This window comes from Micropterus salmoides, unplaced genomic scaffold (genome assembly GCF_014851395.1).
Source record: "Micropterus salmoides isolate LMB-PRFRI ecotype aquatic unplaced genomic scaffold, ASM1485139v1 Ms_hic_scaffold_9, whole genome shotgun sequence".
Taxonomy (NCBI): domain Eukaryota; kingdom Metazoa; phylum Chordata; class Actinopteri; order Centrarchiformes; family Centrarchidae; genus Micropterus; species Micropterus salmoides.
Window position 1 is genome coordinate 32,891,526 of NW_024044681.1, and position 27,224 is coordinate 32,918,749.

The window sequence follows — 27,224 nt, forward strand, 5'->3', positions numbered from 1 at the left end:
GACTCTCCAGGACTTAAACATTGCTGTTTTGAATTGATTCCTATGTAGCTCTCCAAAGTCCTCTTGCAGACTGCAGCAGGTTTTCCTCCAGGATTCCTTTGTATTTCATTGTAGTCATCTCCCCTCCTTCCAGGGCCTGCTCCTACAAAGCATGCCCACATCATCATGCAGCTTCCGTCACCATCGCTACCGTGAACACTGTTGGGTAAAAGCCTCCCGGGGAAGGTGTGAGTCTGATGATACAGTATGCTGTGTTTGGCTTAACTTTTTCATAGCGATTGCAGATTTCTTGCTTCATTCACCGGAACCCTTCTGTCACACATGATGGACAGCTTGCACTGGATAAATTCTGTTTTTTGTTTTGTTTTTTAAATTGACCTTAGTGTTCCTATATCCTTCAACATCTCCTGATTGATACGGTTAAATAAACTTGTCATGGATGACAGTTTATGTCAATTCTGTTGACAGCTTTTAGCTGCACCTGCGATGATCTAAGTGTTTCATGCTAAAGACTTATTTTGTGTTTCATATTTAGACTTAATTTAGATCACTTTAAATAGATCCTGTGTGATTCACAGGTCTAAAACATCCAAGTGAGGGTGGATACTTTTTAGAGACATGTGGTCAGTTAGTGTGGGGGATGCCTGGATGTAGATGCAGCACCCTGTGACTCATTTTCTACTGTGGCCTATAAATGAGAGGATCTTATTCAACAAGATGTTACTCTGTGCTGGCTTGCCTGTTTGTAATTTAATATGTGTAAGTATGTTGTGCTGAAAATATTTCACATCCAGTGGTCAATTTGTTCATATAAACGTCTTCGTTATACAAAGGGGGATGTATTGCATTATTTTGCTTTCATTTTCATCACCCCTTACATCCCACTGACAACAGAAACTGGTAACAAGCCAAACGCGTGGCAGATTATTAAAAATATGAGGGCTGCTCCATGGTGTGGAGCTGGAGACGAGTAGACCCGTGCCTATTGGTTTCATGGAAACGCGGTGAGGAGAGCGGGGCTGGCGGGGCTATAAAAGCAGCCTGTATGTGAGCGGAGCATCACGGAAAGGACTGTAGCCTTCATTCAGTCAGCAGGCCGGCGCACATCACAGATAGCTGGGATCCACGCACAGCGCAGCCATGAGTGAGGTAGGTGCTTCTCAGAAGGCTGCAAACCGCCTTCTCTCTTCATGGTACCCTTCATCATCACTGCTATTGCTTTAAAAAGCAACTGTGATATTTCAACCCTTGCTGTAAAGTTAACAGAGCCGTGCAACAGAAACTGAAGACACTTGCGACGCGCGGCTACAGTGTTGGATGAATGCGCTTCCAAACGTCGCGCTTTTGTTCAACAGCCTGAACTTTTAATAGCTTCATCTTTGACTCTCTGTGCTTGTATATAAGTGTTGAAATGTAATATTGTATGACCAAAGGATTGGAGTAAAGAATGAATCGCGGTTATGTGATTAAGTGAGAAGTTTTGCTTTTTGAAATGTAGGCTACCCACATTTTTACATTTCACAACCGATCAATAAAGCTCCAGAATACTAAATGCCTACAGTGTACTGATTATTGATAATAATGATTCTAATGATAATAATATTAACAATAATGATAACAACAGTTTCTTTAATAATATTTTTCAGCACACAAAAAATCAGTTACCCAAGTCCATTATTGAATGTTTGTCATGACTGTGCTGGGGACTGTGCTGCCTGCCAACAGACATTGCAAAATGTGATGTTTTTGATGCAGGGTGAAAATGGAAGCAGATCTCAGTCATAAATGTAAAATCTCAAACTTCAAATGACACTCAGGATGCGTGACAGTCCATGAGACTATATCACATACATCCTTGTGGGTAAAAATGGCTTAGCCTTGTTTTAACTTTGACATTTCAAACTAAAGATCACTCCAGCATGAACGCATGCTGGGTGAGGCAGGGGCAGTATTGACCTACGCTGTTAGTCTGTGCATCATTTCATGGGGCTGAGCTTTTATGGGGGCTTTAGGGAGGTAAAAGTCTCCGATAATGTCAGAGTGGAGATTAGAAGGGACTCCGGTAAGAATCTTCTCTGAAAGATGGTTCACTAGAAACGAGCACATCCTTTAGTCATTGAATTATTCAAGGCTTGCTGCTAACACAGAGAAATGAAACATTCTCACAGTGTCCACGGGGGAGTCCTGGCTCTAGTAAGACCGCTTGTTCACCCCAAGAAACTAAGTAAAAGCAGATGTAATAAGTCTTTTAATCTGTATCCTGCATGTTGAGCTGTCTGTGGTGGATGGTGTCCAGTCCTGGTAGCTGCATAGTGTCTCCCCACGGCTGCAGCCTGTAGTTGGAGCTTCATTATGTAGTTGCAGGAGACATAAATAATACTATTTAAAAAAAAAAAAACAACTAAACAACAGAACTGGCGTTATAATTCAGCATGGGATATTACTTCTTGATCAGCACTCCCACAACATGTAAACTGCAATGAACACCAGCTGCCATTTTAATCCTTATGAATCTTTAATTGCAGACTTGTGATGTCTTTTTGTACACTGTCATACACACGAGGCAGTCATGCTGTTGACTTCTCTCCTACCCTCTTGTGTAATGCTTGGAGAGTGAAGTTGGAGTCTTATAAATAAGACATTACACGGAGGAAAACTGAGGAAATTCAGTTACATCTCATGTCAGGATTCATACGCCTCTAAAGAGCCACGGCCAAGACAAGAGTAGGTTCTACGTTGCTCTGAATGAATAATTAAATAAAAATCAATGGCAGGCTCCATCTACCGCCACGCTCCAACGCTCAGCCTTACCTTTATTCTAATCAGACTCACACAAAGTTTGAATGGTCCCAGGATCAGGATAATTGGCACTCTCACCAGTAGCAAGGGAGATTTACATTTCCATTGAATCATTACAATGTGACCTGTCTAGTTCGGACCATTTTATAGACAAAAAAACAAATTGTGCATATTACCATATTGCCGACAAAGCCTTAGGAATTATTTATTCTCTTTTACACGTAGAAATATAGCAGCTTGTTTCTCTAGTACCAGATAAATGTTGATAATATCATCTCAGGAAAGTACAGGCAGTATATTATTTATAATCACTTGTATAAAAGTTTCCCTTTACTGCATTACAATAATCCACAACATGGTTGCTTGGATTATAGTATTCTAAAAAAAACTGTTATATTGAGCTAGGATTAATGTGAAGAAATGAGGTTTCTGTTGGTATTGCTCCAGCTGATTCATCTTTAGCTGTGGCCAATGGCCATAAACATCAGACAGTTAGAGGTTCCTGTGGTGAAAGTAGCTTAAATGTGTGGCCTGTCACCATAGTGATGAACAATTCATCATTTCCAGGCTGCACTATCGAGCAAATCATGACAACATGGAGACTAAAATTAGCATTTTGGAGTTGTGCGCTCAGCTTCAGCACAAACAGACTCTCACATGCTGCATTTTGGTCATTTCACCACATATTTCCAATAAATCTTAAATTACTTATTTGTGTCGATTTTTTCTTAAAATCAACCATTTGCCATCTTATGCTACAGCAACATATTGTGATTACCACTCATTATCAGGTTAATGTACTCGGGACAAGTAATCCATTAGTGGAAGTCTCAGTTAGAGATATTGTGTTGTTCTGATGTGAACCGTCATTAGTGGCTGCTGTTGCTGTTGTGCTGTTTGGTTCACATGATGAGACTTACTCCTCCTCTGTTTAAGCCTCAGGTTGTTCAGCAAAACCTTAATTAGATGGCACTCAGTGGAGAGGCTCCAGCCAACTGTGTGCAGTTGCCAAGAGATGTCAGTTTCACTTTTTCCGATTTTCAGCAGAAGATAATTACCCGTTAGTTTCACACCAGGAGATGCACCTACACATCACTGTGGTGGCTCAGTGGGCAAAGGTGCAAAACAAAGCAATCATCTCGTGAGTTCACTGCATGTCTTTTTTTGCATTCTGTTTAGTAAGAGTGCAAATGTCCACAAAAGGAGAACCTTACACATTTAGTGATTGGTGATGTGTCTTGATCACTGGAAAAATATTCCTCCACAGCAACTTGTGATTTCTGAATTCAGTTTGATTTTTAATCCTCTACTTTATTCTGCTCTTAAAGATTTACCCCCTTCAATGAGAGCACAGGGCTGTGAGGATGTCACTGTTGGTCAGTCGTAAGTCAAATCACAGCTGCAGTGTGAGCAGTAGTGCAGCCTGTAGGGGCCACTGGCAGGACTTCGAGACTCTTATTTTGACTGCAGTTTTCTTAAACTGTGTGGTAGCTCGTTCCACCATTGTGGTGTCACAGATGAGAATAGCCGGGACTGGGATTGCTTTGTGTGAAGGGATGGCAGAGCCAGGCGGCGTTCGTTGGAGGAGCGTAGCGGCCGAGAAGGAACGTAAGTTTGTATTATGGAGTTTAGGTAGATGGTGCAGACCCAGTAGTCACTCTGTATGCAAGCATTAGTGAGTTGAATCTGATTCTGGAGGCCACGGGGAGCCAGTGGAGGTCACACAGTAATCGAGTAACGTGAGTCCTTTTGGACTGATCAAAAACCAGATGCACTGCTGCGTTTTGAATCATTTGTAGGGGTTTCACCGCACAAGCTGGAAGAGGGCACTGCTTCTTTAGTTTCTTGTTTTGACCATTTTCACCCTGAATTATATTGCTTCAGTTTATTATCACATTTCATATTTTTGTAGTAACACATGATGTTTGCAAACCAGTTACACTCCTACCCCGGGGGCATAACATTACTCATAATTTATACTCATAACTTATTGTACAGGAAACTGTGCATACCGTAAAACTTTAATTAATAGCCGAGTCCCAAATAGCCGTCTATCCCGTTTCCTGAAAACATTTTGACAAATAAATGCCTGCCTCAATTTAATGCCTGGTCTGGTTTTTATAGAAGTTCTTTGGATGTATAGAACCTTTTAAACCCTGCGTGGTCGCCGGGTTTAGCTGCTTCTAAGCTGCTTAGATCGTTAATGCAAATATTAATGTTTAAACGTATGATCAATGTGTCATGCTGATAGATCGGTTAGATTCTCCACAATTCAATAGTTCAGTTCATTTAAGGGAAACAACAAGCCCCAAAGTCTAATTCTTATAGATTTACCCGTGTAACCTGCCTGGTACAACAGAGGAAAGGAAAAAAGGGATGACTGCCGTCACTTTTGACCTTTGCCGTTACTCGTTAAGTCCCCTCGTTAAGTCTGAATGTGTCCGTTCCTTGATTATTTATATTCCTTTAGTCTGGAAGGGTCCACTGAACAAAAGTATCAAAACAGCTTTTCATAAAAATTAAACCAAGTTGTGAATCCTGTCATGTGAAGTCCATCGCTCTCTGTCTGCTAACTTCTCCTGCACCATGTTGTTGTTACTTCAAAATAAAAGTGCATAAGCCGTCTGTCGGAGCTAGATCAAATGAAGGACTATTTGATATCATTTTTATACAAGTATTATTCTGTTTGAAATAAATAAACTGTTTCATAGTTGTTTCAGTTTTGTGCAAAAGGAATTATATATTATATTTTTATAGTCTAATAAAAGGCTATTATTCAAAGTTTGACGGTACATACCTAAGGCAAGCGCAGTCAAAGTAGGTCAAAAGTGAGCAAGAGGGGGACAACGTCTGAAAGCTTGTGTTTCTTGCCCTGTCGGACTTCATTGCAACAATGTCTCCCCATTTCCAGATATCAGCAATTTACTTGGTGATGTAAGATGTTGCCATACACACTCACAGCTGACAGGAAAATGCCCAAAACTACAAATATAAGACTCCAGTTGCAGGACACTGGATTTATTCAGTAATTTAGAATTTCCTATTCCATTAGTATAACTGAGTATTTAGTATCAAATTTTGTAGCACATGAAAGCTTTTAGTGGACTCAAGGCTGATGCAAATAACACTCTGGACAGAAGAGGAAATGTGATTTTCTTGTAATATCTCTGTATTCTGTTGCACGTTAGATTTTGTCGGATTTGACTGGCCTTCTGAATGTGAAGTCATTTTTATGGTAGTGAAACACTTGTTGTGGGGTGGGGGGTACAGCACATTAATAATTAAATGGCAATTCCTTAGTCATCTGTATAAAATCTGTTCTGATAATTTGATCAGTGAAAGATTGCCATAGGCTTCCTGTTTTACTGACAACCTGTCCTTCAATCAGTGCATCAACATTTAAGTGGTCTCTTGCTGTGTTAACCTACCCCATACTTTAATTACAGTGAGAGTGGAGGCTATGGTGGCTACTTGGCAAAGCCCTTGGTTTCATCATCCAAAGTGGACTAGAGCCCTTTTTACTAAATTAATGAGACAAGAGTGTTGAAAGTCGCTGATCACAATAAAAAGGACTTCAAGCAGAGATGGGGATGGATTTTCCTCCCTTTTGCTGACTTAAGACTGATAGAGTGATTGAGCTCTGGACCAATGTAGTGACTAGACAGAAACTCTAGAGGAAATGTTCAATTATCACTTGAAGCTTGTTGATTTAATATGTTTTTTTCCCCTCTGGTATTGACCTGAAATATAAACATGTTTTAATCTGAGATACTCTGATTTGTTGCGATGCATGTAGACTGACCCTAATCCCGCTTTAAACAATGAACAGAGATTACATCGAAATAATCTGTAATCCATCTAAACTGTCTGCAGGCTTCATGGGGCCTTCAGTCGCTGTAACCCGCCCTCCCGGGTAATCCAGGCTTCTGCCGGGCTTTGCTCAGAGAAAATGACAAACATCAGTGAGTGCGGAGCGGGATGTGAATGGTCAACACAAGAGACAATCGAGCAGATTAAATTTAAACTGCCAAGACGGAATCAGTCTAACACCACAGTAGCATTATTAGCTTTTGCCTTATAGGTTCACCCAGAGGCTCTTAAAATGTCACACATCATTTCTCAGGGGAATTGCATATAATATCACAGAGGGAGAGCTGTTAACATTCACATGCTGATTTATATAGTAATACACTTGAGACCACCACCTGCTGTCAGTAATATTACATACAGTCATCTAAAAGGAGTAAGATAAAAAAGTAAATTTACTTGTCAAGTGAAGCATACGCTACATCATCCATTTGTCTCTCATGCATTATTAGTCTCTTATCGCACTATAGCTTATCAACATTTAACTATACTAACTACATATACATATAATTAAAAAGTAGCAGCAGCATTTGTAAAAACCCTCCACTGGTGCGGCCCCCCCCCCCCCCCCCCCCACACCTGTCTCCCCATGCTTTGGTTGCCTGTAACTGACATAAACAATAAGCCACATTCAAGTGAGCCAGCTAATTAGAGCAGCGATCCAACACAAACAACACACGATGCAGAGTACCTGAATAAAAACCCTTCCTCCTCGTCCATTTTTTGGCTTGACTTCCATGCATTTGTGTTTTTGTCTTTGAAATGGTTTACCACACCACTCAGTCCCTCGTAGCGCTGCCGTGATCTGTGAGCAGGTAAAAACAGTTGCTGTGGGACGGAGTGGTTTTAAATTCAACAGGGAATTAGGGCTATATAATAGTCTTATTGTGCAGCAGAGCGGTAAAATGGTGCTTATTCCCCCTTTTAATTATGCCTTCAGTGTGTTTACAACAGCTTTTTGAGAGAATATTCTGTACAGTTTGATGTATGCTGCTGGGTGGGCCATACTCTGCCTAATGCATGCTAATGTTCTTTGGGAAAAACATGCTGCTATGCCATTAGTTTTACTTGAAAAACTCCAGCTAGAAGGCAAACTGTACCGTCCTTATACTTTAATGATACTGTTCTACATGTTTAGGTGAGTGGAAGAAGTTTCCTCTGGGTATAGCAGATCTGTCAAGATTTAAAGGGGTCAACAAATCTCACTCACCCCTAGTTGTATTCAGCATGCAGTTGGTTTTGTTATATATAGTTCAACACCATTGTAATTTTGTTTTAGATGCGCACAGCATTACACACAGTAGCCACGTTTCCATCCAATTGCCATGCAAAAAAGAAACAAAAAGACACTGCGAATTAGGTGCGTTTCCATCCGCTTGTTTGGAGCGAATAAACCAGGCTACGGCAAGCATCGTTACGTCAGTAGTTGACGTTACACATGGCTGTAATAAACAAGACGTATGGGTTCCAAACCACAAACCAAACCAGCCGCTTGGATATGAGGACTAGGGATCTGAGAAAAATGGAGAGAGATCCTCAGGGATGTGCTTTATGTCTCCGCACAGAATGGGGATATATGGCAAGACGCCGAAACAGCTGATCATACCTGACTTATAAGTTTGCTACGTCAGAATCTATTCAGAACTCTTTTTTTTAGGGACTCACTTCTATGTGCTCACTTACAAAAGTGCATTTACTCTTTATCGACAAAGGCAAAAACCACCTCAAGTGAGTGTAAGAACTGATTTGCTCGAATTTTGCCCTTTCCATCAACCTTTTCTAATGCGATACTTGACAAAATGTGCATTAAAAAAACAGTGATGAAAGTACGGCTAGTGTCCCTGTACACTCTGGATAATCTGTGAATCTCACTGTCCACAGTTTTCAAATGGGTCCATTTCATTGTAATAAAGCAGCACTGGAAAAACACATTTCTGTTTTTCTGTGCTGTCCCATTCCCATTCACCTCCACTGTGCTGAGGTGGAACCGGCAATCTTAACAATTAATATCTCAAAACCTGGACAAATAAAACGGGCACATCAGCATTGTTAAATACCACTACCACCAGAGAAAACATGTTTATGTTTATATTTGTTTGATCTGCATTAAGCCTACTTTCTTGGTTCTGTCTGTTATCAACACATTAAATCATATGATAAGGATCACATGACCATTGTCTGACGATAACTTTGTTAGTCACTTGAGCTTCGTTTTATTTGTCCCTCTAGCAACCACTTCTTTTAACCTGTCTTCAATATTAATTCTACCAATTAAATTTGAAGTATGGTGTGTATCTGGTTCACTTTAATTAGTGAACATGTCAGCCTCAGCTAAAGATGAATAAGAAAGTTTATAACTTTTCTGTCTAAAACAACTGCCTTTATACATGAAAAGAGGTCACATCGATTATTCCAGTATTTCACTGCCACATGAACATGCTCTGTCATCCTTTTTCTTTTCTTTTACAATATCACACCAATTTACAGTCGAAATATTTTCCTGAAGTGCTGGGAATAAAATGAATGAATTTCTTTCATTGTTGCAACGACTGTATTTCTGGTGTTAGTGTAGTAGATGAAAGAATTGTTTTCTTTGTTGTGGACAGTTAATGAGTTGGAAACATGGATGATCTCGCTCAATCAGTTAGTCCACCAGGTTGGTCTATATACTGCAATATCTCTTCAACTTTAGGCTGTTGGATGGATTGCAATGGCATTTTGTACTAACATTCATGTCCCCCTCAGGATGAACTGTAATCATGTGAGTAAGCGCCTCAACATTTCTCCTATACTTTGGCTTATAACACCTGAAAAACTTATGATCATGACCCATCAGCCTTGTTTACCGCTAATTTATGTCCGCATGTGAACACGGTAAACTAAAAATGTTAACATTATAGAGTGCCTTCTAAACATCCACATGCTGGTATTTTGTAATGAGCTACTAGCATCGTCACTGTCAGCATGTTAGTATGGTGATGTTTGCATTTAGCTCACAGATGAGACCAAAAAACAGACCAAACCTGTGTTAAAACAAGGGGAATGTTTTGGTGGGGGCGCATTGTTTAAAGTACCGGTGAGACAACCAAATGCAGACCAGGAGGGCAGGTTTTAGGAACAGATTAATGCGTTTAAAAGCCTTTCAGTCGCCATAACACTGCAAAGCGGTTTGTAACAGTACTCCCAAGTTATGATCAAAGTTGCAGAATCAACAGTAGAAACACAGAGTGCACCTTCCTGGTAGATTACAAAGTAATCTAGATTACAAAGTAATCTGCTGGGCAACCCTGCATTATTTGCTGGGCCTGCACCGCCGGCTGGCTCCATTCAAATGTATGTTTTCATGCAGGGCTATAGTTGTTGTGAATGTGACCTTAGTCTTGTTTGAACAAGGGCTTTGATTAAACAAATGTTTTAGATCACTTAGCTCTCCAAAAGTTCTATTTTAAACTTTGGTTGTACCTGCGCTGGAAATATCTCACTGAGACATCACATCTTCTACAGGGTGTTACATCATCAAAGAAAGGCAAGCTGCTGTTCATCAAAGCTGTGGTCTAACTGTTTCTAAATTAGCTAGGGTGGCATTAACAGAAAAGTAATTTCAAGCGCAGTGTATAGTCGATCATCGTGGCATCATGTTGCTTGTTCAGTCAATCATTCCTCAGTGGTGCCACTCTTCCATGCTGTCATGCTGGTTTCCAGTCTGATGTTGGGGAAGCTGCTAAGGAGTTGTGATGGCGCTGGGATGAGCTGTCTGTGACCTAGTTTTTCTGTCTCCTCGTTAAATTGTTAATAGATCCTGAGTGCAGCATGGAGTCTCTCAGGGGAGCCTGAGCTGCCATACGAACCAAAAATAGCCCCCCTCACACTGGGAAGGTAATTTATTTATTTTACCAATTCCCTCCATGTCCACGCCAACCCTTTGCGCCAGTGCAGTGTTTTATGAATTCAGTCAATGAGAAAAACACGTATGAACACAACATAAGGAAGTAGTGATGGAAACAATAAATCTTTAGAAACTGCACCAGTACTCTCATTCTGACTGTGGATGCAAATTTAAGATTTGCTGATGCTAAAAAACGATCTGCTGCACACTGACAGCTGTATGTAATTCATTTTAATGGATGCACTCTGCACCAATAGCAGTTTAAGTATAACCGGTCCTGTTCTGGATTCTGATCCAGTAGCTCGAGGGTAAACGAAATACTAATGTCTGGTGTTTATCAAGCTTTTTCGATTGCAAGTCAACCATGGCAGACAGAGCCATATGTGGCACATACGCTGTGCAAGAGGACATCATCATTAGCGATGTAATTATCATCATTGCCATCCATTTGTCAAGCTCCCTCTGTCTCCAGCATATGGGACCGGGAGCAGGCAAACACTCCAGTCTCTCCTCGGAGCCTGTGACCGCACGGCATCTCTGCACAAGCTGTACACAAGCCCAGTTCAGACACCAGCCAGCAACAACGTGTAAGGCTCAGTTTTGCTCACCACGTTACTGGCGGTGAAGGCATGTGAGACTCATGAGCTCTTTTTGTCCAGCTTCCTAATGGGGAGCTGTGCTATTTGGCAGGCCTGAAAGCGTGTCTGTCACTTTGGGTTTGTGTTGTCTAGAGTATGAAATGAGTATACTAGCATAATCACTATTACATCAAATGCAGATAGTAAACCCTAGACTGGAAATGTTCAGTGAGTAAGTTAAAGATTCAAACCAAGATATGTAAGGATTGTCCCTGTTGTTACAATTTGCAATACTGCTGACATACAGTTTGATTATATACTGTATCACTAAACAAGAACATTAGTATTGGACAATTGTTTTTTCATCCAATAGCAACGTTTTTGAAATTGTTGTTTTCACTCCCTTTGCCCTCATCAGTGCTGTTTTCGGAATTCAACAGGCAGCTGTGTTCAGTAAAAGAGTACTAAAAAGCCACTGGACACTACCTGCACAGCACCAATATGGAACATTTAACAGCTAAAAAAATAGATTTTTTCTTCAGGAGACCAAAACAGCCCCAAAAGGTGAGTGGAAATTGGACTTAATCACCACAAACACAATTCTAACGTCTGGATGTGTAAATAGGCAGCTGCTAACATGCTTGCTATATCAACTTCATAATGTGAAAACATGTCAGTGTTTTGTTTACAGTTTGTTGCCTCTGTCCCCAAGTAGCAAAAAAAAAAAGAAAAGGCAAATATTAACTGAGCTCTGTGATGGGACCTCTACCTCCTGGTGTGTTTACACTCTCACAGCTGGAGTCAGTATTTTGCCTTAAATTTCAATCATGAGAAGATGATTTGCTTTATGTTTACAACCCTGTGTACACAGAGCTGTATTAGAGTTAACTACGATGTAGAGAGTCTCTCATCTCGATAAAGTATAACCAATGTTACTGTTGATGAAGGATGGAAACTACTCCCTACTGGACTGGGAGTGCTTCTGATTTGTTACCTTTTTTATCCAGGGAAGATTTACTGAGCATATATGTTCTTTCAGCAAGTAAGCCTTGATATAACTTTGATTGCATTTGTCCTATCAGCAGCCTAGTGTAGCTGCTCGGATTCTAACTGGAGCAACAATATGACTCTGAATTTAGTGTCTTTGAATGGGTTACCTGTTCTCAAAATTAGGATTTTACTGCAATACTGCACAGCAAAGCTTGTATAGAAAGGAAAGGATGATTTGTGGAGGATAAATATTTTGAAGTCTCTATGAGGTGACCCCAAATGACAGCAAGAGGTTTGAGGACATCAACACCACATCATGTACTGATGTCACTAAATGAAATGTATTAACTTTAACACCACATTAAGGTGGAGCTGGCAAAGGTTCAGCCATTTTTAGATTGTTGGTGGCTGCACTCACCCACTGCTCTATTTAAGAAAGTGACTGCATATATGGGCCATAAGTCTAACCAATATAGCGTATGTATTACTTAAGCACTAGCAAACCACAATTTGCTGGTGCTTAAGTAATACATAGTGGGCACAGCCTTTTGTCAGATACTGCTGGTGGACTAGTAACTCCCCTCTGTTTAGGAGGTTTTTATATTGTAATTCATCACATCCGCAGCACCGAGAGGGTTTCCTGCCAGTCACCACACCCTGAAAAAATATTTTCAGGGAAAACTTAAGGGTCACTGTAATGGGATGCTGTTCTCTGTTGTGATCACACAGGGTGATTTGGGCTGTCAGTGATGGTATTTTTACATAAAATGCTGCTTAGTGCAGCATGGATAGTTCTGGCATGTCATTACATCACACATCTTTTAACCCTGTGTGAACCCAGCAGGTTCCTACTGGCTGCTCCAAAGCCTAGATTAAAAAGAGTCCTCTGCCATCAGCGCTCTGAGAGTTCACAGCGACCTGCCTGAGGGGCTTAGCCTGGCTAAATCTCATCTTTCAAATCACCCTTCAGAACTCTTTTTTTAGGGACACTTCTACTCACTTACTATCACAAGTCTTCATACTTCTCACTTCTAACTGCTGTTTATTTTACCTGCTTTTTAAAATCTTTTGTAAAGCATTGTACAAAGTGTTTCTAACCGTAGTATTTCTAGTGCTATAAACTTTCTTCTTATTCTTCTCCTTCTACTTCTTTTCTCCTGTCTTTCTAATTATATGCCGCAAAAGCTCCTGTGGCACCTGCTCATTTATTGCCAATCATCATGAGAGCAGGCTTCTCAGCTTGGTGTCCCTTGTCAGCTTCTGTGTCACACGTGATCCTTTAAATGAGACATAGATGGGTTTAAGTCAAGGTCACAGCTGACAGGTGTGAGGGTTAATGAAAAGTGGATGGCCATAGACAGAGAGAGGAGTTCAGATGTGCTACATTAACAGCTGATGCTTGCGCGTATCATACCGAATCATTCTCTCAGTTCTTTGACCTGTTCATACTAACACAATGACTCCCGTGTCATCATTTGTAGTGGATCTTTGCAGGCAACAGATAGTAGGTATTCTACTACAATCTGCAACTTTAAGTCGGCACATTGAGTTTATTGTGTCCAGTGGACACCTTTCAAGTAAGATTTCATGTGTTGTGCTTTCTGGGAATTAGGGAATTATCTGTTGACCTTGCAGGGGGTCGGCTTCTGGTACCAAGGCACGTAGTACCCTTTAGTGTCATTGTTCAACGCTAAAAGTAGTCCTGTGATGATTAACAGAAAAGTCAGAGTAAGAAGGTGGTTGCGGTAGACGAGTGGGTCGGAAACCCACTGAAAGTCCACCCAGGAGTCAACGTTGATTGTTTTTAGTTAAGTTACACAAGTAACGTTACTAAATTTACATAATTTATGTCACATACAGTAAATCATGCAGTGATTTTAACCCAAACCATGATCCTAAACCTAACCAACTAGTTCAGTCAGGACAACTTGACTGATATTGCAAAATTATATTTGGCGGTTATATTACACCAACACATTATGCCAGTGACAGTCAGAAAGACAGACAGAGGTCTGATATAGCTAGATGTTTTCATCCACATTTTGGAATTATGTATAAAAACAGCTGAACAGAAAATTCATTTTCATATTGTTCATATTGTTGAAGAAATGTAATCTTTTAAAATCAGGTTTTTCTGAAAAATGGTTTTGCCCCTGCTCTCCCCTACTGTAGCATTGCAAAACAAGCAAAATGTGGCAGACTTAACAGTAAGGGACAAAAGCTGCAACGTTTCAATGTTTACAGCTGTTTAGCTTTACAAAAACTGACGAAACCTTCCTGCCAGGGAGGACTCACCTCAAACATGATGAGGCTTGACTTCTGGCAGTTTGTCATTCAAGAGGCTGTGCACTGCTTGATATGAAAATACGTCATTCAGCTGTGATATCCTACAGTTGATTTGATTCACATACAAAAGAGGCAAACATCCGCACTGTTGCACCCGCTCAACTACTGTTTTCTCTTTTGCTATTCAAAATTTATTGAGATTTTGAGTAGTCATAAATGCTGCTTGCAAACAAAGCGACAATACCTCCTCAACAACTGAATGAGCAAGTGTTTGGAATCAAGCAGTGCCAAGCTTGAGCAAAGACCGAGATGGGCCATGACAAACATCTCATTTGAAATTCACCCGTTGCTTCTGAAAATCCTCATGAATTTTTATGCAGATGCTCGCTGTTTCCTCCATGTTCATTAGGCGCAGTAAAGCAAAGAATGTGCTGAAATTAGCGAGAAAGAATCTCCACTGAGGAGGAAAAATTGTGTAGAAAGGGGAATTTGTCCAATGCATGGAGCGTTCTCCCCTGCACATTAGGACTGTAGCTGTTATGTAAGCTCTGACTGTATCCAGGCAGAAAGAGAAAAAAGGAGAGTTTGAGAGAGAGAGAGAGAGGAGGCTGGTGATGATGATCTATGTACTGTATAGAGAAGAAAGGAAGTAAAAAGGAGAGCAGAGGATGAAAAGCAGTGTCTATATAGGGATATGGTCACTACTAGATCATTACTGTTGCTTTCCAGTCACAGCATCTTACACACCGTCATAAAAAGGTTTGGGGCAACCGTGTCCGTGAGCAAAACACTGAATCTCTCCACCAGCTGCAGGGCTGCTTTCCAGTCAGTGACTTCTCTCTGACCAGCCACTAATCTGAAACTCAAAGATTAGAAGCAATTAGGCCAAGGGTTTTGCGGCACCTTGATGACATATTCTCATGATTCTGACGCATCAATCACAAATATGTTTACTTTGAACAGTTGGATTGGCTCTTTTGCATTAATGCAGGATAAATACAGAGCACATGTTCCAGTTAGAGACAAAAATAATCTCACTCAGGAGACTTCTATCACAACACAGCTGCCCACCACAGACACAAATAGCACCCACACCTCCTCTTAGTGTGATCAGGGAGATCATTTTCTAGCTGACATGTGACCTAATATGGAAAAATTCTAACTCTTTAAACTTGGATTAGAGGCTCTCATATCTTTCTGGATTATGAGAGGGCTAGTTGAAGATAGAGGTCAAAGCAGGAGAGACTAAGAGGATGGATTAAGAGAAGAGTAAGTAACAGATGTGAGAAGAAAAAAATTAAAATGAAGTCAAATGACAGAAACGAGGATCAGAAAGTTGTGACTGCACTGCATCTTCCATCTGCACCGACACAATCACTCAAACATTTTTGTTACTCTGCTCCCGGACGTCCGCTCTGGCTGCTTGTGTCCTGGTGGGCGGAGGTGTGAGGAATGGCAGCATCAGTGTGTGGCACCGCTCCTGCCTCGCTCGATACCGGAGCACAATCAAGCAGATGAGAGTCAGCGTGGTGCTGGGAATCCCAGCGGCATCAACTCACTTTGAGTTCTGCGTGTAAACAGAAAAACAGATGGCCACGCTGCCAAACTAGTTTTTCTTCCATTGGCTCTCGTAACGGCTCACGGGGACATGGGAGGAAGATCAGGTTTCTTTTGCCAGTTTTAATTTGCTTTGTTGCCGCTTAACTCACATACATCAAAAATAAAAGCACAAGATTAACGATTCAGGCTGGCGAGATGGAGAGATGGTCTCTGCTGAGCTGATGAATCTGTGAAATACAGTGTGCATGAATTATGCTCTTAATTAAAAACACATTGATCTTGGAGAAAACTGGAAGTTAAGGGAATGATTTGAAGATGTTATCCACAGTAAAACTCTGTGTGCTGAAAAATTATCTTTCTGCAAGCAAACAAATTCAAGATCTGGATGATGCAACTGCAGCAAACCTTCTCACACAAACTGTAGTGTCTCTGCATTCGGAAGCGGTCTTATTTCCGGAGCAGAGTGCATCTTGTGATGTTGCCTGTTGGGAGCATCCCTCTGCTGCAGAAACATCAGATCAACAAAGATCAACAAAGATCAACATATCTCATCACAGCTCCCTTCACACAGAGCAGAGACTGTCCTGTAACATGTTCAGTATGACTGGGTTTAGTGTGAGGAAGACTTCCTATGACGCTCTCTCTGTTGGGAGCATAAGAACTCTTGTTTTGTTATCAACACAGATCTTGGAATTAAATTGTTTAACTTAATGCAAATGAGCATTTTTTGGATTATATGAAAAAGAACAAATTCAAATAGGAGGGAGGGTTAGTGTTCCTATATTGTGTTCTTTCTTCATCTTTAAAAAATGATGATCATATTTTCTGTTTTTTTTTTCCAGAGACAAGCATCAGGAGCAATGACTGGAAACAGCAAACCATCTGCTGGCCAAGGTATTTTCTAACTATCATTTTTAGTCTGAATTCATCAGAACATAAACGATGTGCTGTTTTCACCAAAACCACCGTGGTGTAGACACCATTTCAATTATATTTAGTAAAAGAACAGCAATATAGCTTGTTTTGCCCTTTTGTTAGAATGGAAAGATTTTCAACTACCATCATGTCTCACAGACTGAAATTGTTCTTCACATCAGTCGATTTCACAGTTCACCAAGACCCATTTTAGATGATACCAAGTATTCAAAGTTTATACCATACAGATTTTGTTAAAAAAAGAAAAAATGAAACCTCTCTAATCCCAAGAGTGAGTGCAACAAAGCATCAACAGGCTAATTGTAATATTTGTATAGCGTAGATCCAATTAAAACTCAAATTCTACAGTTCCTCTGATTGTAATTAGATTTAAAATAGATGTAAATAAAGATCCTTATCAGCAAGTCATTGTAAATGTGACCTTGTATCTCCCCTCTGATCTCTTAAACCAAATGATGTGTAGATCAAAAACTCAAATTCATTTATTCAGGATTCACTTCACTATGGCTTTGATACTGTACACACCTGGTTTCATGCCAACAAGCAGCCTCTTAATGAAAACACATCTTATTGTATGAGTTTTGGCACAGCAGATCTTTTCAATTACATTTAGTGAAGGGTCTTTCTTATCTTTATAGTGGCGTTTTATAGTGGATTCTATAAAATGCCTTGGTATTACTGTTAATTATGAGCTCTCTTTCAAATTCCACACAGATGGTGTGATAAACCAAGGTCTGAGAATTATTTATAGGTCCAATAGTGTTTTTCTTTTAACCTAGTTGTTGTTACCTATTTTGTATCTGTTATTTACAATTATTTATGTAGATTTATTGTTAAATGTATTTTTCATAACTATCACTGTCATGTGTTTCATGCTCTTTATTAATTAATCAATCACATTTTTATAATCATGAATGAATGTCATGACAATGATTTTATACTTACTTTTGTTTACATCTTCTCATGTTTTTCTTTTGTTTCTTTTGTTTTTTAATTCAAAATTGAGTTATACATGGTACAATTTGGCTGGCAATACTTGGTAGGATCCTTTGAAATTCATAAATGGTGTAAAGTGGAAGAGCAAAGACGTGTTTCTAACAAACCTCAGACCTGCGAATTGCTTTTTCATGACCTAAGCTCGGGTGAGACAAATGTGAATCAATCTGACATTTCCTCTCTGGTGTGCAGAATAAGCAGATGCAAACCAAGCTTTAAAACAAGTTGAAATGTTATCATGAATGTACGTTTAACTGGTTGTGTCATGTTACAGGGTTCCTTGCTTCAACCATGCAAGCAGATACTGTATATCTCTTAAGGGCTTTATGTAGTCTGCACATTTAGAAAATTAGGTTTCATGGCAGCATACGATACAATACACAGAGGAATCACTGAATGTAATCTCCTCCACTCCTTGAAGTCAACCTTCTCCTAATGCAACGGCTGCAGCAGGTTAATAGCAGCCATTCACTGCTAAATGGCTCAATGGCCCTATTCGGCACAGAGACCATGTGTCACCTCTCTTCTCTCTCTGGGGCTGCTGATAACACTGTTAAGACCTCGTGTTGAAATGGATTCCTGTCCCAACTTCTCGGATGATGAAGTGTTTTGCAGCTCAGCCTCAGTCCAGAGGGAAACATCCCGGCAGTGATTGGGAGGGATTTTGGGCAGCTTAATTGAATTTACTAGAGGAGTGAACGGCATTAATTTAACACTTTTACCTCTTACCATTGTTTTTGGTTTAGGAGAGTTACTGAACTCTACCTCTCATAGGCTACATGTACAGTTCAGGAAATATGAATTAAATATATTTACTATATTAATTTACACAATGCTCAACACATCACAATATCAAACATCATGGGCCTAAAATACAACAGAGAAGGGTATGAGTGATATGCAAATTGATCCTTTGTACAGTACAGTTGTTAAAAGAACACATAATACACATATTTACACTCTATTCCTCATGTACTATTGTGTACATGCAAATCCACGTGTGTTATTGCATTACACAGAAACGTCAGGATCCCTCAAGTCCAGTGTGCCCCTCCTCTTTTTGGAATAGGCAACTTCTCAGAGGCAATCAATAGATCCATAAAGCTGATCATTACCTTTTATTTTGCCACAGAGTATCACCAGTTTCTCTATACCATCATGTTAGAGTAAGATTTTTTTCATAGATCTAATTAAACAGTATGCATTTTCTTGCTAAGAAAGGAAGGCTGTCCAGCCTAGAGTCCAAGGTTTCACTTCAGTAAATATTTTGTACACATGGATGAAACAATGGTTACCTACTGGTGGGTTCAAGGGAAACACATAGTTGTGTTTTGGAGGGATCTAGAAATAATTTTCACTGTACAAGTATTTGTTATACAGCAGCCTGGAACAGCACCAATAATACTAAAGCTTGATTTATACTCCTTTGTAAGGTCGCCATAGGCTACGCACGTAGCCATGCATTTATACTTGTGCGTCAGTGTCCCCGTCATTCTGCGATTACAGCCCCAAACGCTAGTCGGCGGTAGCGCTACAGCGCCCACTCTATTGACTTTTGCCGGCCGAGCAGGCTAACTTCCGGTTTATCCCTCCGCTAACGTGAATGGGGGTAAAATTGTATCCGTGTGGCTGGTGTAGCCTTTTCAAATGTTATCAACCGAATGGATCACATTCTGATAGTGAAACGAGTCATTTTGCTCGGGTTGTGACGGTCAAATATACTGATCCACCATGTTACAGCCGCTGTTTTAGCCGCTAGTAAAAGTTACTTCAAAGCACAGCCACTTCCTGTCGGCTCAGAGGCATTGCGAGGCTACCCAGCCGACCAATGACATCGACTCGACGTGTAGTTACATTTTTGAGGAGGTGAACGTCAAACTTCAGGCTACACCGTAGGTGGCGGTGTAGGGTAGGGGGCTACACAGAGGCTACGCCGTCGATTTGACGCATAAGTATAAATTGCACTCCTTATTAAAAAACTTTACATTTGTAAGTAGTCCATATAAATAAAAGTTTGAAATACAATAAATGATACCATAACTAATTTAATTCTTATATCAACACTGTAAACCCCTTTTCCCCAATTTTCCTACTCTGTTGCCCAGTAACAATGTTTATATACCCTGTAATTATTATTAATTACACATGGTAGGTCCGCTTTTATCTTGTGTGAACAACTCGGCACAACACCAGTGAAGCTTGGGCTCGGTCTCTTCTGCCACTGCACACGTACACGCTATGCCTACACATGCGCACTGATGCCCCAGGGTTAGGGTTACAATTTTTGATTTATTCATGCACTTTAAAAACATTTATCGAAAGTTTTATTCTTTTTACATATGTATTTACAGCATTAAACAATGACATGTATATTGTAATAGGTTGTATATTAACTTATTGGGAGAAAACTGGTAGTTCTATGTAAAATCAGATGTTGAGCACCCCAAAATGGCATGATCCTTGTTTTGCTGCGAAGCTCAGACTGTGAGATTGACAGACGAATCAGGCTCTGCCCATCGAATCTTCGACTATTTGGGGTCAGTCCTAATATGAAGACGTTACATTTCCGACCTTGTGTTAAAGATGTTTATGCATTGTGTTGCAGATGTAGCAGTTGCCAGCTAGACATGCTAGCAATAAATGCTAGCACCCATGGGTTTAAGCCTTCTTGTTAGTACGTCCGCCTCCCATCCCGAGGTCGCAAGTTTGTGTCAGGACTGTGCAGTACAACCTTGAGCCGGTTGCACACATGTATATCGAATAATGTTAGCATACTAAGCTAAAAATACTGTTGCTTTAAAGTAATATAAAAACTAATCAATTGGCCTTACATGACCAGAATGTTGCTGTATTTGATCAACTGTAAAAGCAATGAATGGAAATTACAGCTGTCTATTTATACTTAATACAATAAAAAATATTCCCAATTAATTTATTATCTTTTTTACCCCAATTATCTTCATTATAAACATTATGTTTCACAACTTTGTCAATGGACAGCTAGACTATAATATCCCAAGTGGATAGCTATCTGCCATCCAGCTGCCAACTAGCTCATGAACTAACAATGACTTATGATACTGAATAAGGCTGACCTGTTGGGATTGACTAAAAGGGCATCACGTCTTTATGAAAATCACTTACCCTACCTTCCTACGGAAACAGTACGTGACAGTTTGAGGGAATGAATGTGTCTCTTTTCTGTTATTTGTAAGTCTAGCTTGTGGTTCGGTTTTCACGGGCGTCGCTTAGCTTCGCATGTCACCTTTATGTGGTTTCATGGTTAGTTTTCTCGAGACTGAGCCTTCATCCATCATTGTCCATATACTCTCTGTTGCCTTGAATCACAGGAACCAATTTGAACATGACCTTTCGCAAACCTCTTATGGAAATAATCCCATCATCCATTGTGCAATTTGATTTATTCATGCAGCAGCACAACACGTTACTGGAACTGTGATGTGCCTTCCTTATAAAGTCTTGTGCCCTCTGTAGTCTAAAGGGCGTCGACCCTGTGGTGCAGGTGTAATTTTAGAGAAGGAAGCTGTGTGTGTGTGTGTGTGTGTGTGTGACAGAGACAGGGAGGTTTGTGTGACCTCTACAATCATGAAACCGTTTTTATTGTCACTTATCCTCCAAGGGCTTCAAGTTCAACAAAAGGTTCCATCTAAACGTAAGTAGGCCATTTGGAAAAATCTCTGTTAATGCTAGAGCGCACACCTCGCACAGCAGGTCAGCACAATCATGCCCGGAGCACTGTACTGCATGACAACTGTGTTGCTTGAATAAACAATGGACTGTCACATCCCATAAAACTTAAGCTTTTCACTTGCTTTAATCACACCCCGTATTTTCTTCATGTGTGTTTGAGCAGTCTGCACTGGGTTGACTTCAGTGTTTTTTTATGTATATGATAATGTTTTTGTGATGTTGAACATTTAAATCAGCAGTGTTTGTGTTACTTTTAATGAGGCATGACTCATTCACTTCACACAGGAGGATTAAAATTTGACTATAAGGCCGCTGCTGTTTTTGAAAAGACGGCAGCTTATGTACAACCTGATGATTAGAAGAGTTTGTCTTCTGTCATGAAAGACCAACGTCTTCTCTATCAGACTGTGGAGAGAGACTGTGGAGTTGCCTCGTTAGCCTTGCTGGTCACTCCTTTAACACCGCAACAGAGAAAAATCCCTGTAAAATGCTGCAATAAAATTTTATTGTCTTTTTATGGCTTCATTTATTTGTTCAGTTACGTTTATGTTAAATAACAGTTATTTTATAAGCTTCCCTTCCCAGAGTTTGCCCTCTCTTTGAATAGGTGAGGCAGGGGGCATCCTGAGTAGTGTTGGGTATCGTTTAAAAATTTTACGATACCGGTAAAAATACCAGTCCCAGTGATGGAATGCAGCGATTGATCAGTGACAGGTGATGTGAATTGCAAATAAAAATGTACAGAGAAGTGTTAAATGATACCAGAAACCAATGGAAAGCCAAGCTTGTGGTGAAACTTGCAACAGTGATGAACATGCCTGAGACCGCAGCCGAAGGTGAGCAGCTGTTAAAATCAAGCATACAAATAGTAATTTTTTGCCGGATCTGGTTACAAAAAGTATCGATTGAAGTGCTGGTTTGACTGGAGACGTTTCGATTCTACTCGATACCGGGCTGTGTCGGTTATTACCATAAAGGTATCGAGTAGCGTTACCCATCCCTAATCCTGAGGTTTTGTGTCAAGTATTTTTCTTTTCCACCCTGACATGGATAGAGTTAAAGGAGGATTACAGAACAGTCTAACTCTTTGCCATGAAATGGAAGATCATCACAAAATAGTAGTTATCGGCAGCCACTTTGGGACTGGCTTAGCCACTGCATGGGAGGCCGTCCCGGATGGTTCCCATAGAAAAGGTCAGGGAAGCTGATTTGCTACCAAACAGTTAGTTTTCATCCTTATAGTCCTTTCTATGTATATATGTTTTATAATGAGACAACAAAATCCATGTCCTCTTGCATACTGAATAGCACTCGAATTTGTTTTGTGCTCTCAAAAATCTTTTGTCTTCATTATACTTCATTATACTGATAAAGCACGAATTTCATCAAATACTGACGCTATGAGAAAGCCTGTCAAAGCGTCCGTATTTGACGCACGGGTACCTTTCAGCGTCTTTATGAAACGCCTTTAGGTTTAGGAAAAGATCATGGTTTTGGGTTGAAATAAGTACATCATGTGACGACGGATGGGTTACATTGGAGTTACTTGAAAGCCCAGGGTGTCTCATACGGACGTAGAAGGGTCAAATGCCGATGCATTGTCTGGCTTTTTCAAAGCTTTGGTATTTCACACGGGGACAGAAACACAACAAGACTAAGAGTCTACAGCCATGCACAGCTGTGCTTTGAGCTAAAGGCTCACAATGACAATACTTACATGCTGAATTTTAGCAGGTAATGTTTACCATGTTCAATTTCTTGTCTGTTAGCATGCTAACGTTTGCTAGTTAGCACTAAATACAAAGTCCTGGGAAGAAAATAGGGGAAGCTAGAAGTACCTGCTAGGCAGTTTGAGGGAAATCTGCAGAATGTTGCATCATAAACAGCATAAAAAGAGTTTGAAAAAGAGTTTGTCTCACTCCATCAATTTCGTAAGACGACTGAGACACGCCAATCTTCTCACCCTTCCCCCCCTCTCCTCTCCCCAGATGAGAAGAAGAACAACGTCCCCCAGGATTTTGACATCGACATGCAAGATCCGGAGACTGAGAAGGCCGCCGTGGCCATCCAGTCGCAGTTCAGGAAATTCCAGAAAAAGAAGCAGGATGTGAAGTCTTAGAGCAGGCACTGTACGCTGCGTCTTCACTTTATGTGGGCCTGGTCTTGCATGTCAATCAAACTGCACCGTCATGAACTGAAAAGGAGGGGTGGGATTCCTGAAGGTGGAGGTCAGGGTTGGTGTGGTTTGGGGCTAGATAGTATCTTTGTGATAGTCTGTGTGTAATTACTAACTTACAATGACAATAATATACAAAAGATATATAAGATCAAATTCTGGGTGTATGTATTTAAATCTTTCTTATAATTTTGCTATTTCTGTTTTTTACTTCAATGACACTTCACAGTGTAGCAGCAGTAGAGCTTAATGTTTTATTAGTTTTTTTGTCACATTCCATGTAATATACCCATGATAACAACAAACTGAAATAAGTCTTCTCATAAATTGTTAAAAATTCTTATCTTTATTCAGGAGGAATGTAAAGCCACATGCATTGCAATGATTGACACTCATGATTTCATCGACAGTCCTAGCAAGGCGTCATAATCAAAAGATTTTTCAGCTCTACTGGAGGTTTGTTAATGCCGTGTCCCTCTAGCTGGGTAAAATGACCCCATACAGTTGCCGGTGCTTTTACACGGTATGAAATCATTGTCTAATTTGTGTTTTGACATCGGAGGTGTCCCCTCATTGTGTCTTTTCATCTGACTGACTTGACTTCTCTGAGTTGTGTATCTTTGTAGAGAATGCAATGTGCTCGTGATTCGATTCCAATTGTTTTTCTTTCCCTGTTCTTGTTCCAACGTGATTTAGACATTTAAACATTGTTCAGTTGGCTCACACATGTGTAATGTACAAGCACACACAATGATGCATGCAAGCTTGCGCAGACGCACACACATACATGCATACACAGTGCACATACAGAGAGAGAAATAAAGACAATGGAAAGGAGTGCAAGTTGATTTACTTCCTTTGATTTCAAATGCTTCTGGTTAGCAGATGTGGCTGCAGTCATGTTATCCACCATACTATTCACACAGTATGTGCAGCATGGGCAATTGATCATATTCAAATTAATTTATTACAATCTATAATATTTAAAAATAAATATAAGCATTTTGGAATATTTCTAAATGCAAAAAAATCAAGCACTGATGCACTTCATCATACATATAATGGAGTCAGTACAGTTAGAATTGATCCCAATTGGTTACAGACATGTCTCTATACCCATTTACCTCATAAATATGAGTGTGTTTAGATCCACCTTCTACAACATTTGGTTAAGGGTAGGCAAAAAGTACGGTCATGGTTAACAGAAACAAGCAATGACTTCTGGATATGAATCCAGGTCTTCTGGATTAAAGTTGCAAAGTAGCTTGTGACTACAATACTTTTTAGCCACCTACTGTTAAGAGTTGGGTTTCAGAGCGTCCCACATGGACCTGGGGCTGGTTTCACAAAGATAAACTTTAAGTATGGCTCGGATCAAACTTCAGATAGATTTATAAATATGTGCAAAGCTGTCTAGCTCTTCACTACTTTAAATAGGACTAATTTGCTATGAACTAAGAAACCACGTCAGACCGCTCATCTCCATTAACTCTGGCAGAAAATGTTCACATTCTGGAAGAATTTAACCATAGTAACATTTTATGGGGAAAAGTGAGTTAAGAGTGTAACAACGGTGTCCTCACTGCTGCATGTTTCCAACAGGTTACAGCGCTCTCCAGAAATGTTCCACTCTCATTAGTAGCTCCACAACATTGTTAGAAAATGATGAGCCATGTTTTGCTCTTTTTTGTCACTTGGTGTTATTTAGAATATGAGCAACCGAATATAAAGAAATAAATGTTAAGTTAATTAAGTAATGATACATTTTTGTATGTATGTGTGTAAAAACATGTTTAGATAAATCTTAGTGGAAGAAGAACAATGGCACTTATTAAACCAGTTATCTCTTACACAGAAAGGTGTGTTACATTAAAATATTTGCAAAGCCCATTGGTTAAAAACTGTCACAGAAACACAGAAGAATTATTGGACTGGAATTGCTGAAACGAGAAGTCACTTTCTATCAGATCTGTATAAATGAGTGTGCACCAGAGTGAATTTGTTATCTTTTGTGAGGATGAACAGGTCATACTGTATTGTACAGAGATTCCTCAGTGCCATATTAGATAAAATCTAGAAGAAATCCCTGAAATCCTTCTCAATAACCCAATAAATTCATTTGAGAGGAGAAAACAATATCTTTGAATCCAACAAACAATGGCAACGTTCAGCTGCTAACTGTTCAGGAAGGTCGAGTGCTCATTGCTCTGGGACAGACATCCATGTTTATTACTTTACATTTTCAGAATAATTTCCCCAGCGCTGCCAGCGACACCTTCATATTTCTCAGGCTGATCAGAGGGAGTAATTTAGTTTGCGTGAACCTTATTTATGACAGCAGTTATTAACTGCCAAGTGTGGCATCAAGTAAATCTGTTACCATGCTTAATTTGTTGTGGACTTCAGAGGTGGATGACAGATATAGTTGTCATGCTGAGTTGTCACGCCCTCCTGTCTTGTGATATAAGACCATGGAAGCAATTTAGCAGGCAAGACATGTGAGGCCGAGGCAGAAGCTCCAGAGTGGCAGGTTGGAGAGTCATCTGGTTTAGGAAGGAATTTATTTATAATGTTAAAGAGGATATAACTTCACACTTTACGCTGTTTTAATCTTAAGAATGAATCATTTCTAGAAGTGATGTACACTGAATTTATTAAAGGAGATGTTTACCCTCAGACACTCTTAAACTGATAGATTTAATCTCGTTTTAATTATCATGGTTGTAACTTGCCCTGTGATTGCATATATTTCCCAGAATGCCTTTTGACAGCTACAACATTAATGGCTGTGACCAAGTGCTAGCAATCTAGCTTACCAGCTAGCAGGTGGATCTGGGACATGTCTCAACTCTATGATACATCCTACAGTAATTCAACCCAGTCTTCTAGAAATTATGTTTAGTATATATATTACTAAATTGTATACAATATATAGTTAAATACCAATCTTTACAATATACTGTGTTTGCAGTTACTATGCAATAAGCATACTTTACACTAACAGGAGATGATGCAATACGTTTTTTTATGAGCCTTGAGAAGCTCTTCCATTTCCTAAATGCACTGCATTGTGGGCCTTGTTGATGTGGAAACTGGATTCTGTGTTACTGCTGACACAGACATTTCTTGATCTTCACTGATCTCTCAAAAATGTCCCCCTTTGACCCTGCAGCAGTGCAGAAATGTGTCTAAACTTGCTCATTAATTCATTCATTATTCCCTCCCTGCGTCTTTGAGAGTATCCTAACTAGGAAGAAATGATTGGTGGGACTAAAAAAAACAAAACCCCAAAACAAACCATCCCACCAAATAACAAAATGGCCAAGAAATACAAACTGCCTCACCAACAAATGTCTAAAATAAGTGTACTTATTTCTTTGAATTTGTTTGCCTGTATCCTTTTAAGTTGTCAGGTTGCAGTAACCTCTCAGAGGCACTC

General features: G+C 40.0%; 1 protein-coding gene across 1 annotated transcript; it reads left to right on the plus strand.

Annotated features, from left to right (window-relative positions):
• Positions 1 to 960: 960 nt before the first annotated feature.
• On the plus strand, positions 961 to 26,777 carry pcp4a (Purkinje cell protein 4a). The gene is made up of 3 exons (XM_038707503.1): positions 961 to 1,149; positions 16,809 to 16,860; positions 23,598 to 26,777. Exons 1-3 carry the CDS (start codon positions 1,141 to 1,143, stop codon positions 23,726 to 23,728), a joined length of 192 nt encoding a protein of 63 aa, XP_038563431.1. The 5' UTR covers positions 961 to 1,140; the 3' UTR covers positions 23,729 to 26,777.
• The last annotated feature ends 447 nt before the right edge of the window (positions 26,778 to 27,224 follow it).